Source organism: Bos mutus, chromosome 1, assembly GCF_027580195.1.
Source record: "Bos mutus isolate GX-2022 chromosome 1, NWIPB_WYAK_1.1, whole genome shotgun sequence".
NCBI lineage: Eukaryota > Metazoa > Chordata > Mammalia > Artiodactyla > Bovidae > Bos > Bos mutus.
Genome location: NC_091617.1, coordinates 86,422,066 through 86,440,897, shown reverse-complemented (window position 1 = coordinate 86,440,897; position 18,832 = coordinate 86,422,066). Strand labels below are relative to the sequence as shown.

Below are 18,832 nucleotides of genomic sequence, written 5' to 3'. Positions count from 1 at the left end.
TTGAATAATAGTCTGTTGTATGGGCATACTATGTTTTATTTATCCTTTTATCAGTGGATGGATATTTGGGTTTCCACTTTTGGGCTATTATGAATAATGCCGCTATAAACATTTTGTGCAAAGTTTTTTTAGAAATATATTTTAAAAATTCATTTTATTTTTGTGTTCTATGTTTGGCTTCACTTTTCTTTGTTGCTGGGTGTGGGCTTTCTCAAGGTGCAGCGAGCGAGGGCTGCCCTTCATTGTGGTTCACGGGCTTCTCATTGCGGTGGCGTCTCTTTGTGGCTTCATCGTGGCACACAGGCTCAAGTGCAGGAGCTCCAGCAGCTGCAGCACATGGGCTCAGTAGCTGTGGTGCAAGGGCTTAGTTGCTATGAAGCGTGTGGGATCACCCCCTACCAGGGATTGAACCTGTGTCCTCTGCATTGACAGGCAGATTCTCAGCCACCAGACGATCAGGGAAGTCCCCATGTACAGATATTTATATGGACATGTTTTCATTTCTTGTGAGTGGAATTTCTCTGTCATATAGTAATTCCATGTGTAACTCTCTTAGAAGCTACCGAATTGTTTTTTAACAGTGACTGTATAACATCCCCGCTAGCAATGTATAAGGGCTCCAGTTTTTCTACGTCCTCACCAACCCTTGTTAAATCTCATTGTGGTTTTGATTTGCATTTCCCTAATGGCTAATGATGAATGCCTTTTCATATGCATATTGACCAATGAGGTATCTTTGGAGAAATATCTATTCATATGCTTTGCCTGTTTTTAATGAGGTTAGTTGTCTTTGTATTTTTGGGTTTGAAGAGCTCTGGATACAGTTACCTTATGGGATATATGGTTTACAAATATGTTCTTCTGTTGTATGGGTTATCTTTTCACTCTTGATAGTTTCCTTTTGTCTCTTTTTTTTCTTTTGTCACTTTGTGCTTTCTGTGTTGTATCTAGAAAACCATTGCCTAACCCAAGGTTACAAAGATTTTCTTATATGCTTTCTTGTAAGAGTTTTGTAGTTTTAGCTTTTACATTTAGGCCAGTGATCCATCTGGAGTGAATTTTTGCATATGATGTGAGGTAGGGATCCAGATTTATTCTTTTGCATGTGAATATGTAGTTGTCCGAGCACCATTTGTTGAAAAGACTGTCCTTTCCCCACTGAATGGTCTCAGTACCCTTGTTGAAAATCAGTTGACCGTTGATATGTAGGGTTATATCTGAACTCTGAATTCTTTTAGGCTATTGATCTATATGTTTGTTCTTATGCCAGTTTTAGACTGTCTTGATTATTGTAACTTTAGGTATTTTTTTTTTGTTAGCTCTAAAGGGTTGTTTATTTCAAGACCTGAAAAAGGAAAGGGCCTGAGTGTGATTCTTTTCTCCAGATTTTGCTGAACCGCTGACCATGCCTGGTTATGGAGGAGCAGCTTCTGCTGGGGCCTCTGTTTTTGGTGCTACTGGATTGGATAACCAACCTCCGGAAGAAACTGTAGCTATCATTACCTCCATGGGATTCCATCGAAATCAGGCTATTCAGGCCCTGCGAGCAACGGTAAGCACGAGAGACCATGTGAACCCCTGCCTCTTCTGTTTTGTCAGTGGCAACTGAAACTTTCCAGTGTCCTCTGATCATTTTGAATCATGTCTGTCTCTCACCCACTATACCCCAGAAAGGTTTATTTGCATGTAGTATATATAAAGCTAAAATAAATGATTGAGGGAAACATACAGAAATTTTAAGAGTAAGGATATTTTTAAAAAGCGAGGGAGATAATACAATGGAGGTAAGATAATCCAACTGAAACACACTCTGTGTCCTCTTAATGTTTATTAGCATGAGGTCAGAGACTTTATTTGGAGCTTGCTTGTGGCCTTAGAGGAAGGAGGGATGCTTGAGATCCTGTGTTCAATAAGGTAGCTCTTCAGGAGAAATTGTGCTTTTCTGATACCAAGATCTTGGAGCGTTCTCTCTCAAAAGTCCCCATGGAGAAGTTTCTTTGGAATTCTCTGCTTCTGTTTCTCTCTGTGGAGAGAGAAGTTTTATCAGGTATTCGTGAAGTCCTGATATTATCAGGAAAGATGGAACCAGGAAATTGGAGGGTAGATAGATGCCTTCCTCTTGCAGTGTAGACATCAGGAGATCAGCCCTGGGATTTCTTTGGAAGGAATGATGCTAAAGCTGAAACTCCAGTACTTTGGCCACCTCATGTGAAGAGTTGACTTATTGGAAAAGACTCTGATGCTGGGAGGGATTAGGGGCAGGAGGAGAAGGGGACGACAGAGGATGAGATGGCTGGATGGCATCACTGACTCGATGGACATGAGTCTGAGTGAACTCCGGGAGTTGGTGATGGACAGGGAGGCCTGGCGTGCTGTGATTCATGGGGTCGCAAAGAGTTGGACATAACTGAGCGACTGAACTGAACTTTTTTTTTTTCACACCATAATCCATTTTTGAGGGCTTCCCTGGTGGCTAAGTGGTAAAGCCTGCCAATTCAGGAGACCTGGGTTCGATCTCTGGGTTGGGAAGTTCCACTAGAGGAGGAAATGGCAACCCACTCCAGTACTCTTGGCTGCGAAAATCCATGGACAGAGGAGCCTGGTGGGCTACAGTCCAAGGGATCAAGATTGCAAGCGTTGGACATGACTTAGTGACTAAACCACCAGAACCAATCCATTTTTGAGTGGATATCTGCTCCCGAGTTCTTGCCATCCTGACTGGGTTCTGATGGGGCCCCTTGCTGAGGTCACAGAGGCTCTCGGCTGGCTCCGGACAGTTTGGCTGGAACAATCTGTTTCCCTTTAAAATGCTTGAAATGTTCAACTGGAGTTTGTTATACTCAGCATGCTTGTTTATGCCCCAATTATTTTACTTGCTTGACTGTTTAATTGAAGATTTTGTCTACATCTAAACAAATTGTTTAACTCATCAAGTAATGTCACAAAGGGGATTGACGGAAATGCTTTTATGGTCCATTGATTTGAATTACATGGAGTTCAGTTTAAAACAATGTAACTTAACTAACCAGTGTTGTCTTCGTTAATCAAGGCATCAATCTTGTCTCTGCTGCAGTTCAATCACTCTGCTGACATTTAGGAGAAGAGGCTCTGACCTGGTACCCATGTTAGCTTCCCTCCACCCTGCATGGTTATCTGCACAAAATGCAGTTGGTGGAGAAGGTCCATTGTAGTTAGTGTGGCTTTGGAAAGAGCCACAGTAAGACAGATGCCATTCTCTTTGGCCTTCAGCCTTTCATCATTATCAGCATCAGCTCACAGAAATGCTGAGCTAGGACTGATATAGCTTTGGAATGCTGACCTGCTGATCTGAACTGTTTTCCAGCGAATCCAATTACAGACCTCAGTTGAGAGACTTGCAGAATGTCCATGGAAAGTGCATTTCATAGACAGGGTCAGAGCCTCTTACTCAGAGCCACTTAGGACTAATGAATTTAGGCCTACTGCCCTGTCTGCTTGACATCCTGGTTCAAACGGTCAGGATATAATGAGGCCCCGGGACAGCATACATTGTAAAAATATTTTGTTTTATCAGAATAGTAACCTGGAAAGAGCACTGGATTGGATCTTTAGCCACCCTGAGTTTGAGGAGGACAGTGACTTTGTGATCGAGATGGAGAATAACGCCAATGCGAACATCGTTTCTGAGGCCAAACCTGAAGGACCTAGAGTCAAGGATGGATCTGGAAGTAAGTTCTTGCCTCAGGGATTGCTCAAGGGGTTGTGGAACATTCTCTTCACGCCCTTCCCTCCCACTCCTGTATGTTGACATCTTTAAAGTGAAAGTGAAGTTGCTCAGTCCTGTCTCTTTGCGACCCTATGGATTGTAGCCCACCAGGCTCCCCCGTTCCTGGGATTCTCCAGGCAAGAACGCTGGAGTGGGTTGCCATTTCCTTCTCCAATGCAGGAAAGTGAAAGTGAAGTCGCTCAGTCGTGTCCGACTCTTAGGGACCCCACGGACTACAGCCCACCAGGCTCCTCCGTCCATGGGGTTTTCCAAGCAAAAGAGTACTGGAGTGGGGTGCCATTGCCTTCTCCGCATAAATGGTGCACTTGGCCACTTCTCTTGGGCCAGGGTAACCTGGGGGAGTCTTGGCAGACTTAGGGATGCCACCTGGTGTGTGCGCCTCACTTTAGCGCCAGCTCTGACTTGCTCTGTGCTTTGATGTGAAATTCCATTGTAGGCCATGAACACTTTTGTCCCAAAGAGAGCTGTTATTTTCGTGGTAACATTTTTGAAGAGTTGAAAAGCAGTCTTATACCCTTGACCGTATCGTTGCTCATAACTCCTCCTGATCATTTTCTGAAGGGCTGTCAGGTCAGGAAGAACTTCTGTAGGTGCATCTGGTGCCCTCCATCAGCAAACACTTATATGTGTCACCCTGTGCTGAGCACGACTCTAAGCACTTTACCTAGACACTCATTTAATCCTCACCACACCCATTTTACAGGCAAGAAAACAGAGGCATAGAAAGATTAGGTAACCTTGCCCAAGATCACATAGTAGAGTCAAGATTCAGAGTCAGAATCCATGTTCCTGCCTACTCTGTACCCTGTCTCTCGGGCTCTCCTTCCCTACAGGATCGGAGCCTGGCAGCCAGCACCCCCTGCCGTCAGGTCCCAGCCAGCTCGTGTCTCGGTGTTGTTTCCTCTGCACTCCCCAGACCTACAGCTCATGGGCCTGGTATGGTAGCCACACCACTCAGTGGTCCTCGTCCCTCTTCTCCTCACCCCCAGGCCTTCATTCAGACTAACCCTTAGATGCAAACTGCCTCTTCTTTCCCATCACGGCTTGCTAAAATCCTCATCATTATTCAGAACTTGGCCACAGGTTCCATTTCTCTGGGCCATTTCCCCAGCTTCTTATCGTAATCAGTCGCTCCTTACCTCACATGCTGCTGACAATTCTACCAACATTAACAGTCCTTCTCATGTCATGTTTAGTCCTCACAGGACCCCTGTGAGGTGAGCACCGGGATTATGTCCATGCTGCAGATGAGGAAACTGAGACAGAGAGGGTAAAGTAACTCGCCAAGCTCGCTGTGCTGATGAGAAGTAGAACCGGAACCCCTCCCCCTCAGGCAGCCTGCCTGCAGAGCCTGTGCCCGTAGCTCCTGTAACGGGGTGTTTGCTTTTCTTATTAGAGGTATCAGGTTCATCTTGAGATAAAATTAGTTGTGTAAATACCTGTGTCTCCCAGCTGACAGGGAGCTGGTGGAGGACAGAGGCCGTTTCACTTTTATTGAGCTTGTGGTGTCCGGTGCATAGAAAGTACCAACAAAATAATAATTGTATCTAATTAAATTCACCGTAACAGCATTTGTTCCTATAATGGTATGACATGTAGCTTCATGGTCTTACCAGACCTAACACCTGTGCATTGATAAGGCTCTAGAGACAGAGAGGGGGAGGGAAATTTCTTTCTTCTTTTATATAAAACAGGTATTTCTTCACTGAAACTGTGTTAATCTGACTAGATAAAAAAAGGATGAGTTGTAGTTGTCCCAACTTCCAACCTGTCTAAAGGGGCTTGTGTTACTTTTTGGAAATCACTGCCTGGCCTAAAATATTAAAAGCTGTTACGGACAAGTTACTCAATAATTCACGAGCAGAATTTATTATGTGTTCCGTGTCCATTGGTTCACTGCTTCTGTGATTTTCTGTAATGGACTTTTCTTTAGGATGGTGAGTTCTTGCAGAAGGAATAAACCACAAGATGGGGCCCTTGTAATGCTGCCAAGGTATTTGGCTGCAGAGGGAGGGAGAGTCTGATATTAGGGTTTCCAGTCTTCTGATGGAGCTTGGATGGACCAACCACTCTCTCAGAGATGGTCATTAATGATACAGAACAGCCACATCTCTCCTCGGGCTTACTGAACTCAGAGTGACCTGCATATATTCCTGGTTTTTGAGTCGCATCCTTGAATAGGATTTCATGAAGTTTTTAAACACCCTTGAATTTAAAGGTGCTCTGGGCCAAACTCTGTGGCTCTCACTCCTCATCACTTCCAAATTTAGCAATTATGGTTGAGTGTGGGGAAGGAGACAGTGATGCGCTATGAAAAAGCACATGGAGGATATGCAGAATCTAAGGGCAGTAGGAGGAGAAAAATTTAGTTATAAAAGATGCATAAACCACCCTAACTCATCAAATGCATTCTGCGTGGGATTTTGTAGAAGAACAGATGCTCTTCAAGTAGCCTTTCCAGCACTGTGTCTGGCCCATGGGAGGGGATGAGCAAATGAATGACTGAATGAGGAAGTGCATGCCACGTGGTGGTGGTCACAGGGGTTGTCTGCTGCCTCCACTGAGCGCCGCCTGGAGGAACCAGCAGTGGACTGCTGCATTCTGTGGCCGAAACCACAGGAAAGGGGAAGAATGACATCTTTTCGCTGCATTAGCATCTGAACACCTGTTGGTCACTTTTCTTGTTTTTCTTTTCCAAAAATTAACATTTATGTTATTTTTTCTTCCAATGAAAAGGATGTATAATAACTTGAGCAACTTGAGAAAATTGAGAGCTATGAAAAGAGGAAAATGATAATTATAGTCCTACTAGCCAGTCATAACCCAGTCACTGTTAAATATTTTGTGTATATCTTTTAGATCTTTCTTGGCAAAAAAATAAAAATGAATATAAAAATATATATTTATAGAAACATAGCATTCTATTCTATACATGATATCTTTAAAATACTGAAAGATAGCTAATTTACAATATGTTAGTTGCAGGTGTACAGCATAGTGATTCAGTATTTTTATAGCTGATATTCCATTTATAGTTATTACAAAATAATGACTATATTTCACTGTGGTGTACATTATAGCCACTATTCATGCTATTTTATAGCCTGCTAATTCCCTAGCTGTGGGTATACATTATGTAAATCCAGGTCATTGAACATATATTAATATTCAGTTGTACCATAATATATATACCTAATTCTAGGCCAGCTAGCTATTATTTAAATAAAAAACAATTTCAGAAAGAGTTTTAAATAACAGGGTTATTTGCACATTCAGAAGGTGTTGGCAGTGATTTTTAAATAACACATTATTCTTAAAGGGTGAATTCCGTTCACAGAAGTATAACAAATGCTTCTTTCAGTCTCTATCCAGGTAACAAACATTTGTTCAACATTTAAGTTTCTTTCATTTCTTCCCTCCTCCTCTCCACTCCCTTCTTTTTTTTTGTTAAAAATAATGCCGTAATGAATATTCTTGAGCTCTCCCTTCTTCTTTTTTTTTAAAGTTACTTTTAAAAAACTATTTATTTCTTTGCTGCACCGGGTCTTAGTTGCAGCACTCTGACTCTTTAGCAGTAGCATGCCGACTCTTCTGAATTGTGAGTTTCCTGACCAGAGATTGAACCCGGGCCCCCTGATTTGGAGGCTTGGAATCTTAGTCATTAGACCACCAGGGTAGGCCCTCCTTTATTATTTCTTTAGGGTGAGTTTCTGGAAGTGAAGTTTTTGAGTCAAATGTGTGTTTTGAGATGTGAATACAGATGATTGCTTCACTCCCCTCAAACACAGCCATGAGCTCCTTTCCCCATCCTTCCCAGCAGTGCTGTCAGCCCAGGACTCTTCATATTTTTCATATCCTTATTGCCTAGTTGTTTTTCTTCTTGTTAATTGCTTCCTCACTTCCTTTGCCCATTGCCCATTTTTATTGAAGTGTTTAGATATTTTTTTTTTATTGATTTGTTTGACAGTTTCAAGTATTGTAAATTATACCTCGTAGCTTTATAGTATTGAGTTTTTCTGGCAGAAACATGTTTTCCTTTGCTTCATCTCCCCTTTCTCCTGCCCCTGAAGCTATATGGTTTTCCGTGTAGTCGTACGTGTTTCTGGTTTAGTGACTTCTCAGAATTACATATTCTGTGGTGGTGTTCAGTCACTCAGTCGTGTCTGACTCTTTGCAACCATATGGACTTGCAGCACACCAGCCTTCCCAGTCCTTCACCATCTCCCCAAACTTGCTCAGACTTATGTCCATTGAGTTGGTGGTGCCATCCAAACATCTTATCTTCTGTCTCCCTTCTCCTCCTGCCATCAGTCTTTCCCAGCATCAGGGTCTTTTCCAATGAGTTGGCTCTTTACATCAGGTAGCCAAAGTATTGGAGCTTAAGCTTCAGCAGTAGTCCTTCCAGTGAACATTCAGGGTTGATTTCCTTTAGGATTGACTGGTTTGATCTATTTGCAGTCCAAAGGACTTTCAAGAGTCTCCTCCAGTACCATAATTCAAAAGCATCAATTCTTTGGCATTCAGCTTTTCTTATGGTCCAACTCTCACATCCATACATGACTACTGGAAAAACCATAGCCTTCACTAGACGGACCTTTGTTGGCAAGTGATGTCTCTGCTTTTTAATATGATGTCTAGGTTTGTCATAGCTTTTCTTCGAAGGAGCAAGTGTCTTTTAATATCATGGCTGCAGTCACCATCCACAGGATTTTGGAGCCCAAGAAAATAAAGTCAGTCACTGTTTCCATTTTTTCACCATCTGTTTGCTGTAAATTGATGGACCAGATGCCATGATCTTTGTTTCTGAATGTTGAGTTTTAAGCCAGCTTTTTCACTCTCCTCTTTCACTTTCACCAAGAAGCTCTTTAGTTCATCTTTGCTTTCTGTCATAAGGGTGGTGTCATCTGCATATCTGAGGTGATATGAAGAAATCAAGATTTCTCCCGGCAATCTTGATTCCAGCTTGAGATTTATCCAGCCCAGCATTTCTCATGATGTACTCTGCATATGAGTTAAATAAGCAGAGTGACAATATACAGCCTTGATGTACTCCTTTCCCAATTCTGAACCAGTTGTTGTTCCATGTCTGGTTCTAACTGTTGCTTCTTGACCTGCATATAGGTTTCTCAGGAGGCAGGTACGGTGGTCTGGTATTCCCATCTCTTTAAGAATTTTCCACAGTTTGTTGTGATCCACACAGTCAAAGGCTTTAGTGTAGTCCATGAAGCAGAAATAGATGTTTTTCTGAAATTCGCTTGCTTTTTTTTATGGTCCAACGATGTTGGCAATTTGATCTCTGGTACCTCAGCCTTTTCTAAATCCAGCTTCTACAGATGGAAGTTCTTGGTTCACGTACTATTGAGCTTAACTTGGAGGATTTTGAGCATTACCTTGCTAGCATGTAAAATGAGTGCAGTTGTGTGGTAGTTTGAACATTCTTTGGCATTGCCCTTCTTTGGGATTGGAATGAGAACTGACCTTTTCCAGTCCTGTGGCCACTGCTGAGTTTTCCAAATTTGCTGGCATATTGAGTGCAGCACTTTGACAGCATCATCTTTTAGTACTTGAAATAGCTCAACTGGAATTCCATCACCTCCACTAGCTTTGTAGTAATGCTCCCTAAGGCTCGCTTGACTTCACACTCCAGGATGTCTGGCTCTACATGAGTGATCACACCATCATGGTTATTCAGGTCAATAGAACCTTTTTTGTACAGTTCTTCTGTGTATTCTTGCCATCTCTTCTTAATATCTTCTGCTTCTGTTAGGTCCATACTGTATCTACCCTTTTTTGTGCCCATCTTTGCATGAAATGCTCCCTTGATATCTCCAGTTTTCTTGAAAAGATCTGTAATCTTTTCCATTTTGTTTTCCTCTGTCTCTTTGCATTGTTCACTGAGGAAGGCTTTTTATCTCTCCTTGCTATTCTTTGAAACTCTGCATTCAGATGGGTATATCTTTCCTTTTCTCCTTTGCCTTTTGCTTCTCTTCTTTTCTCAGCTATTTGTAAGTCCTCCTCAGACAACCATTTTGCCTTTCTGCATTTCTTTTTCTTGGGGATGGTTTTAATCACTGCATCCTATACCAATGTTACGAACCTCCGTCATAGTTCTTTAGGCACTCTTATCAGATCTAATCCCTTGAATCTATTTGTCACTTCCACTGTATAATCATAAAGGATTTGATTTAGGTCATACCTGAATGGCCTATTGTTTTCCCTGTTTCTTCAATTTAAGTCTGAATTTTGCAATAAGGAGTTCATGATCTGAGCCACAGTCAGCTCCTGGTCTTGTTTTTGCTGACTGTATAGAGCTTCTCCATCTTCCTGCAAAGAATATAATCAATCTGATTTTGATATTGACCATCTGATGATGTCCGTGTGTAGACTTGTCTCTTGTGTTGTTGGCAGAGGGTGTTTGTTTATGACCCTTGCGTTCTCTTGGCAAAACTCAGTTAGCCTTTGCCCTGCTTCATTTTGTACTCCAAGGCCAAACTTGCCTATTACTCCAGGTATCTCTTGATTTCCTACTTTTCATTCCAATCCCCTATGATGAAAAGGACAACTTTTTTTGGTGTTAGTTCTAGAAGGTCTTGTAGGTCATCATAGAACTATTCACTTTCAGCTTCTTTGGCATTAGTTGTTGGGGCATAGACTTGGATTACTGTGATATTGAATGGTTTGCCTTGGAAATGAACAGAGATGATTTTGTCGTTTTTGAGGCTGCACCCAAGTACCACATTTCAGACTCTTCTGTTGACTATGAGGACTACTGCATTTCTTCTAAGGGATTCTTGCCCACAGCAGTAGATATAATGGCCATCTGAATTAAATTTGCCCATTTCCATTCATTTTAGTTCACCGATTCCTAAAATGTTGATGTTCACTCTTGCCATCTTCTGTTTGACCACTTCCAGTTTACCTTGATTGATTGATCTAACATTCCAGGTTCCTATGCAATATTGTTCTTTACAGCGTCAGATTTTACTTTCACCATGAGATACATTCACAGCTGGGCATTGTTTCTGCTTTGGCCCATCCTATTCATTTCTTCTGGAGCTATTTCTCTGCTCTTCTCTAGCAGCATATTGGACATCTACTGACCTAGGAGGTTCATTCTTTAGTGTCATATCTTTTTGCCTTTTCATACTGTTCATGGGACACTCAAGCCAAGAATGATGAAGTGGTTTGTCATTCCCTTCACCAGGGGACCACATTTTGTTAGAACTCTCCACCATGACCCATCTGTCTTGGGTGGTTTCCTCCATTGCATGGCTCATAGTTTCATTAAGCTGCACAAAGCTGTGATCAATTTGGTTAGTTTTCTGTGATTGTGGTTTTGTCTCTGTCTGCCCTCTGATGGATGAGGATAAGAGGCTTGTGCAAGCTTCCTGATGAAGGAGGGACTGCCTGGCTGTAGGGGAAACTGGGTCTTGCTTTGATGGGAAAGGCCATGCTTAGTAAATCTTTATTCCAATTTTGTGTTGGTATATTTTCTAAACTGTTTCTCCTGAATTTTGAAAAGTTCCTGATCTTGCAGTTGGCCTTTCTGCAGGGATTTGATTAGAATTATATTGAATTCATAGGTTCCACTCAGAAAAATATGTATTCTTTTTAGGTGAGTTGTTTACATTCTCAAGACATTGCTTTTAAATTTTGTTTTGGTTGGTGAATTGGCTTGAACATTTGAGTTGAGGATAATGAGGAAATTTTAAAGGTTTAGGTAATTTCTATTGAGGAGCAAAATGGAGAGCCCAAACAGACAGATCAAATAAAACCAACAACAGTTTTCAGGGTTCTTTTATAAGTAGTAGGATTGCTAAGCCAAACTTGTTTAAACAAAACGGTATGTGTTGTATCATAAAAGCTAGCAGGTCCCAGGAAGACTTGACTTTGGGCATGCCCTTGACTCCAGAACTCAAACCTTTTGTCTGGGTGTATCGTCTGCCTCTGTTTCCTTAGGGTTGGTTCCAGTCTTAAACAGGCACTCCCTCATGGCCACAGGATGGCTGCCAATGCCTCTTACTATTGAATCTTTCCAGGTTAAAATTCAGCAGAAAGAGTCTTGTCCCAGAGTTCTCTGCAGAGGTTCTGAGAGTATGAGGGTCTGTCTTCAGGTGGTGCTAGTGGTAAAGAACCTGCCTGCCAATGAAGGGGACACAAGAGATGCGCGTTTGATCCCTGGGGTGGGAAGATCCCCTGGAGGAGGGCATGGCAACCCACTCTCTTTGCCTGGAGAATCCCATGGACAGAGGAGCCTTGCAGTTCGACTCCTTTGTGACCCCATGGACTTTAGTCCACCCTCTGTCCATGGGGTTTCCCAGGCAAGAATACTGGAGTAGGTTACCATTTCCTTCTCCAGAGGGTCTTCCCAATCCAGGGATCAAACTCGTGTCTCCTGCATTGGCAGGAGAATTCTTTACTGCTGAGTCACAAGGGAAGACCTAAGAGTAGGTTACTCTTACTTTAAGGAGTAGCGTGGCTACTGGGCTGTCGCTATAGCCTGTTAACTCTGAAAATAATGACATGGGAGGGGTTTGAACTGGAAAAACAGTGACTGGGATTAAAGAAGCACTTGCATCAAAATCTTCCTTTAGGGAATATGTTAATTAAAAATGTCTGTTGTTATCTTTTTGAATGAGTAAGCAATATCATTGCATGATGTTATCTAATTTGATTAAAAGGGTTCGTGCTTTCAACACTTGGTGAAATAGTAGCTGTGCTTTACTGAATGTCTACTAAATGCCAGGCATTTCCTTTACTGATTTTTCCTGGCTCCTCACAGTGAGAAAGTGGTAGCTAACAAGATACCTACTTGCTGGTGGTAGGACCACCTTGTAATTCAGGTCTGGCTGATTTTGAAGGCTGCACTTTGTCCTTTGCCCTCTCTTGAGTCATCCTATTTCCAGTTTTCTAAATTGGAACACAGGCAGGAGCCTATTTTTCAAAAGACTATTTATGGTCATCTCTTACCTGTCTTAAGAGCTGTACTTAACTTTCTGTTGAGTTTTTAAAATTCTTAAGAAGTGGGAAATCAAGTCATCAGTCTGACCTATCTGGGCTCCTGCCATTTGCAAAATCATTTCTGTTTCTGTGTTGCACTTAATGAGTGCTTAGTTGTTTTTTTTTTTTTTAGAAGAACTCACTGATTGCCAATGTAATTAAAATGTGATTAGGCTGTGATTACTCAGAACCTGCTCCGGCTCCTTCAGCCACATCGCTCTAATGGCGCAGACATCTTCTCCTGCAGCTGAGAATTTTCCAGCAAGGAGAGCAGAGAGACATTTCATTTACATAATGGTGGGGCTTCCAACATTCAGAACTCCCCAAGGAATGCAGTCAGAATAGGAGCTGTAGAGCAGGGCACAGCAGCTGGGAGGCTAAGCCCCGGTGGGCTCCTCAAAAGCCGCACACACTGAATACATCTGGGTTCTCTTTCTCATCCTGTCAGCACCTGTGCTTTTCAGTGGTACTGTGGAAGTTTAAACTAATTTACACTGAAGTATAGATGGCCAGGAACTATTGAGTTTGGAGGAAAGTCTTTGCTACTTGTTGTTTTAGGCAGTATGACAATGAGAAGTCCAGGTGGATTGGTGATTTTGAGCTGGCTGGAGTTGGGGAGGCAATTTGTAGACCTTTTAAGATTCTGTCCATCTTATCAGTTACTTTAAGCTGTTATTGATTTACTCAAATCCTCCTTTCTCTCTTTTTGGGAATTGAATAGTTTTCTAAAAGCTCCAGATCCACCCCTTGCCCCCCAGCACACACTGTGGGTCTTTTCTCAGAGCAGGAATGAGGGAAACCAAGCAGTTGAAGGTAGGGAGATTGCAGATGTAGGATGCTTGTGAGTCAGATGCTGGTAAGTTGGGAATGACATTTTCCCTTCTGTTGTTACGGATGGGTAATGACACACATTATTCAAGTTAGGGAGATTCAGTTGGAAAATTCAGTCTCGGTTTCTCATCCAAAGGCTGCAGAGCACCCGGGGTCTTGGTGTTTGCTCCAGGGAGGTTTTGGTATTTCTGTATCCTGGGGAGCTGTCTGTGTGCTGTCAGTCGTGTCCCATTCTTTGCGACCCTGTGGACTGTAGCCCACCAGGCTCCTCTGTCCTTGGGATTTCCAGGCAAGAATATTGGAGTGGGTTGCCATTTCCTTCTCCAGGGAATCTTCCCAACCCAGGGATTGAACTCATGTCTCTTGCATTGACAGATAAGTTGTTTATTGTCTGAGCCACCATGGAAGCCCTGTGTTCTGAGCACTCTGTAAACAGACTAAATAATGTGTCCTGCCCTCACAATCTCATGCTTTTTAAGTAGATATACATGCTTAAATGATTTATAAAATTTAAATTAATTGCACTCCTGAATCTAGCATTGCTTTTGGTCATTATGTGTTGTTGAACTATAGTTTTCAAAAAAGTAAAATGACTGTCAGGTACATGAAAACTGAACCTATAGACAGATTTTCTTTGATTAGGGAACCAGTTAGTTGTTATTACTGATTCAAAAGCATCTGAAAAGATGCTTTTAGAATATTTAAAGATAATTTGATGGCTGAGTTAGATGTATAATTAGTGTCTATGAGGCTCATAACTCCTGGAAGTTACAGGTGTTGGCAGAAGAAAAATCTCAGAACCTGAAAGTTGCAAGTTTTATTCAGGGAACCTACTGAGGACAGTATCATCTGAGGAATTCTCTGAAGACTTAAAGAAGGAGCCAAGGTATATATTAATAGGAGTATTTGCTGGAAGAAAAACATGTAGTTGAACATCAAAAGCTTACTGCTAATCACAAAGAAAACATGATTGTAGTACTTTTCCATGTTGGGGAAGATGCAAGATTCTTAGCTCATTGAAATCATTCCTTAGATATGAGTCTTACCTGTCTGTCTAAGGTCGGTATCCAGAGTACAGAAAGGTTCGTTTTTTCTCCCTCCTGAATTCCCTGAGGCTGCACTGTGGTCCGTGGTGGCAGCTGAAGGCTTGGTCTTTGTAGAGCCAGAATGGCAGGAAGCATTCCCCATCTACAGCGCCCCCTCCTGGTCACAGATTTGATCTAGGGTTGGGAGGCATTTCATGACAAATTTGTCCCACTGTACTAGGAATTCTCATGCTTAGGTCAGATGGGGATTTCATTGACAGGCCATTCAACAAGTTTTTCTTTTTTTTGAATTAAGCCCTGTTGATAACCTAAAATTCTATGGGTTGTCTGTTGTACTAGTTTACCATCTAGGAAATTCTTTCCCTTGTTGCTTCTTCCTATGTCTTGTTGTTCAGTCACTCAGTTGTGTCCGACTCTTTGCGACCCGTTGCACTACAGCTCACCAAGCTTCCCTGTCCTTCACTATCTCCCGGAGTTTCTTCAAACTTATGCCCATTGAGTTGGTGATGCCATCCAACCATCTTATTCTGTGTTGCCCCCTTCTCCTCCTGCCTTCAATCTTTCCCACCATCAGGGTCTTTTCATCAGGTGGCCAAAGTATTGGAGCTTCAACATCAGCCTTTGCAATGAATACTCAGGATTGATTTCTTTTAAGATGGACTGGTTTGATCTCCTTGTTTTTCAAGGGCTCTCAAGAGTCTTGTCCAGCACCACAATTTGAGAGCATCAATTCTTTGGCGCTCAGCCTTCTTTATGGTTCAACTCTCACATCCGTACATGACTACTGGAAAACCATAGCTTTGACTAGACAGACCTTTGTTGGTAAAGTGATGTCTAGGTTTGTCATGGCTTTTCTTCCAAGGAGCAAGCCTCTTTTAATGTCGTGGCTCCAGGGCTTCCCTGATGGCTCAGCAGTAAATAATCTGCCTGTGATGCAGGAATTCCAGGAGATAAAGGTTCAGTCCCTAGGTTGGGAAGATCCCCTGGAGGAGGACATGGCAACCCACTCCAGTATTCTTGCCTGGAGGATCCCATGGACAGAGGAGCCAGGCTGGCTACAGTCTATAAAGTTGCAGAGAGTCAGATGAACTGAAGTGACTTAGCACCCATGCAACCACTGTCTACAGTGATTTTGGAGCCTGAGAAAATACAGTCTGTCAGTTTCCATTTTTTTCCCCATCTTTTTGCCATGAAGTGATGGACCAGATGCCATGATCTTAGTTTTTGGATGTTGAATTTTAAGTCAACCTTTGCAGTCACCTCTTTCACTTTCATCAAGAGGCTTTTTAGTTCATCTTTGCTTTCTGCCATAAGGGTAGTGTCATCTGCATATCTGAGGTTATTGATATTTCTCCCTGCAATCTTGATTCCAGCTTCATCCAGCCTGGCATTTCACATGATATACTCTGCATATCAGTTAAATAAGCAGGGTAACAATATATAGCTTTGACATACTCCTTTCCCAGTTTGGAACCAGTCTGTTGTTCCATGTCCAGTTCTAACTGTTGCTTCTTGACCTGCATACAGGTTTCTCAGGAGGCAGGTAAGGTGGTCTGGTATCCCAGCTCTTTAAGAATTCCACAAAGTCAAAGGCTTTAGTGTAGTCAATGAAGCAGAAGTATATGTTTTTCTGGAATTCCCTAGTTCTTTTTATGGTCCAACAAATGTTGGCATTTTGATCTCTGGTTCGTCTGCCTTTTCTAAGTCCAATTTCTACATCTGGAAGTTCTCAGTTCACGTACTGCTGAAGCCTAACTTGAACGATTTTGAGGATTACCTTGCTAACATGTCAAATGAGGACAATTGGGTAGTAGTTTGAACGTTCTTTGGCATTACCCTCTTTGGGTTTGGAATGAAATTTTGACCTTTTCCAGTCCTGTGGCCACTGCTGTGTTTTCCAAATTTACTGACATATTGAGTGTAGCATTTTAACAGCAGCATCTTTTAGGATTTGAAATAGCTCATGTGGAATTCCATCACTTCCACTAGCTTTGTTTATAGTAATGCTTCCTCAGGCCTAGTGTCTTCACATTCCAGGATGTCTGGCTGGCTCTAGGTGAGTGACCATACCATTGTGGTTATCTGGGTCATTAAGACCTTTTTTTATACAGTTCTTCTGTGTATTCTCGCCAGCTCTTCTTAATGTCTTTTGCTTCTGTTCGGTTCGTACCATTTCTGTCCTTTATTGTGCCCTTCTTTGCATGAAACGTTCTCTTGCTATGTCTAATTTTCTTGAAGAGATCTCTAGTCTTTCCCATTCTATTGTTTTCCCTTATTTCTTTGCATTGATCACTGAGGAAGGCTTTCTGAATTTCTTCTTCTTGGGGGTGATTTTGCTCATTGCCTCCTGTACAATGTTATAAACCTCTGTCTGTAGTTCTTCAGGCACTTTGTCTATCAGATCTAATCCCACAAATCTATTTGTCCCATGTCTAGAGCTGTACTATTATGGTTATTCTACATAGGGTTATATATGTAATCAGTTACCTCAAGTTGTTTAGCCACCATTAATTTTGTCAGAGGCCTGTTTTACACATCAGATAATGCAAGAGACAACAGTCTTATGAAATAGAATATCAGTAATATTTTTATTGTTCAATCACTAAATTGTGTTTGACTCTTTGTGACCTCATGGACTGTAGCATGCCACTATCTCCTGGGGCTTGCTCAGATTCATGTCCATTGAGTTGGCAATGCTGTCTAACCATCTCATCCTTTCCCACCCTCTTCTCCTTTTGCCTTAAATCTTTCCCAGCATCAGGGTCTTTTCTAATGAATTGGTTCTTCACATCAGGTGGCCAAAATATTGGAGCTTCAGCATCAGTCCTTCCAGTGAATATTCAGAGTTGATATCCTTTAGGATTGATTGGTTTGATCTCCTTGCTGTTCCAGGGACTCTCAAGAGTCTTCTCCAGTACCACGGTTTGAAAGCTTCAATTCTTCAATGCTCAGCCTTCTTTATGATCCAGCTCTCACATCTGTACATGATTCTTGGCAAAATCACCAGTAACATATCAGTAATATAGCTGGTGACTTTAGTAAGGTCATAATACAGTAGACAGAGATACAAAACAGTTTGAAACAACAAGGAGAGAACAAATGAAAATGATGATTAGTATAACTAGTGGCAGTCTGGATTACAATAAGCCATCAAGTCCAGGGTGAAGCCAGGTGGAGAAGCCAGATTCCAGAGGGATCAGGTAGAGAGGAAAAGATACATGTTTCATCTTCATTTTAGAAGGTATGCTTTATCAGCGTGTTGTAGGTCTCAGTTGTAGGTCTCTATTAGCATAAGAGGAAAGTTTTTCTGGAAAACAAAAATTAAAAGCCATGAATACTTTGGACAAAAAGTCGTAAAAGTATAAATTGTATTTATCACTTCACTTGGTTCCATGTAATTAATTCCTGTTGATCTAGATGAAACCATCAGATTCTCCATTAGTTTTCAAATTTCTTACCCAGTTCAATGGTACTATCTGAAAGTCATCAGCAACTTATATTGGTCAAAAAGTCCTTTTTATGGATCTTCTTGAAGTAATTCATTTCATAAAAGTATCAGAGTAAAACAACGACAAAAGACTCAAAATGGCATGGCTAAAGATATCACTACAATGCAGTTGACAAGAAACTTGGTTATTTCTGGGACATGACACATTTTAAGATAATAACTAGAATTAGACTGGTAGCATTATACCAGCACACACCAGATTTTTAGGAATTCCATATAATTTTGGAATATCTATATTAATGAACTTCAGTTCAGTCGCTCAGTCGTGTCCAACTCTTTGTGACCCCATGAATCGCAGCACGCCAGGCCTCCCTGTCCAACTCCCAGAGTTCACCCAAACTCATGTGCATCGAGTCGGTGATGCCATCCAGCTATCTCATCCTCTGTTGTCCCCTTCTCCTCCTGCCCCCAATCCCTCCCAGCATCAGGGTCTTTTCCAATGAGTCAACTCTTTGCATGAGGTGGCCAAAGTATTGGAGTTTCAGCCTCAGCATCAGTCCTTCCAATGAACTCCCAGGACTGATCTCCTTTAGGATGGACTGGTTGGATCTCCTTGCAGTCCAACGGACTCTTAAGAGTCTTCTCCAGCACCACAGTTCAAAAGCATCAATTCTTCGGCGCTCAGCTTTCTTCACAGTCCAACTCTCACATCTATACATGACCACTGGAAAAACCATACCC

At 42.0% G+C, this 18,832-nt stretch overlaps 1 protein-coding gene across 2 annotated transcripts in view; it reads left to right on the top strand.

Annotated features, from left to right (window-relative positions):
- Positions 1-18,832, top strand: part of USP13 (ubiquitin specific peptidase 13) — a 130,933-nt gene that overhangs the window by 98,202 nt on the left and 13,899 nt on the right. For both annotated transcript variants that reach the window (XM_070372944.1, XM_070372947.1), the window contains exons 18-19: positions 1,386-1,552; positions 3,554-3,707. In XM_070372944.1, coding sequence (XP_070229045.1) covers positions 1,386-1,552; positions 3,554-3,707 — 321 coding nt within the window. The remainder of the gene's footprint in view (positions 1-1,385; positions 1,553-3,553; positions 3,708-18,832) is intronic.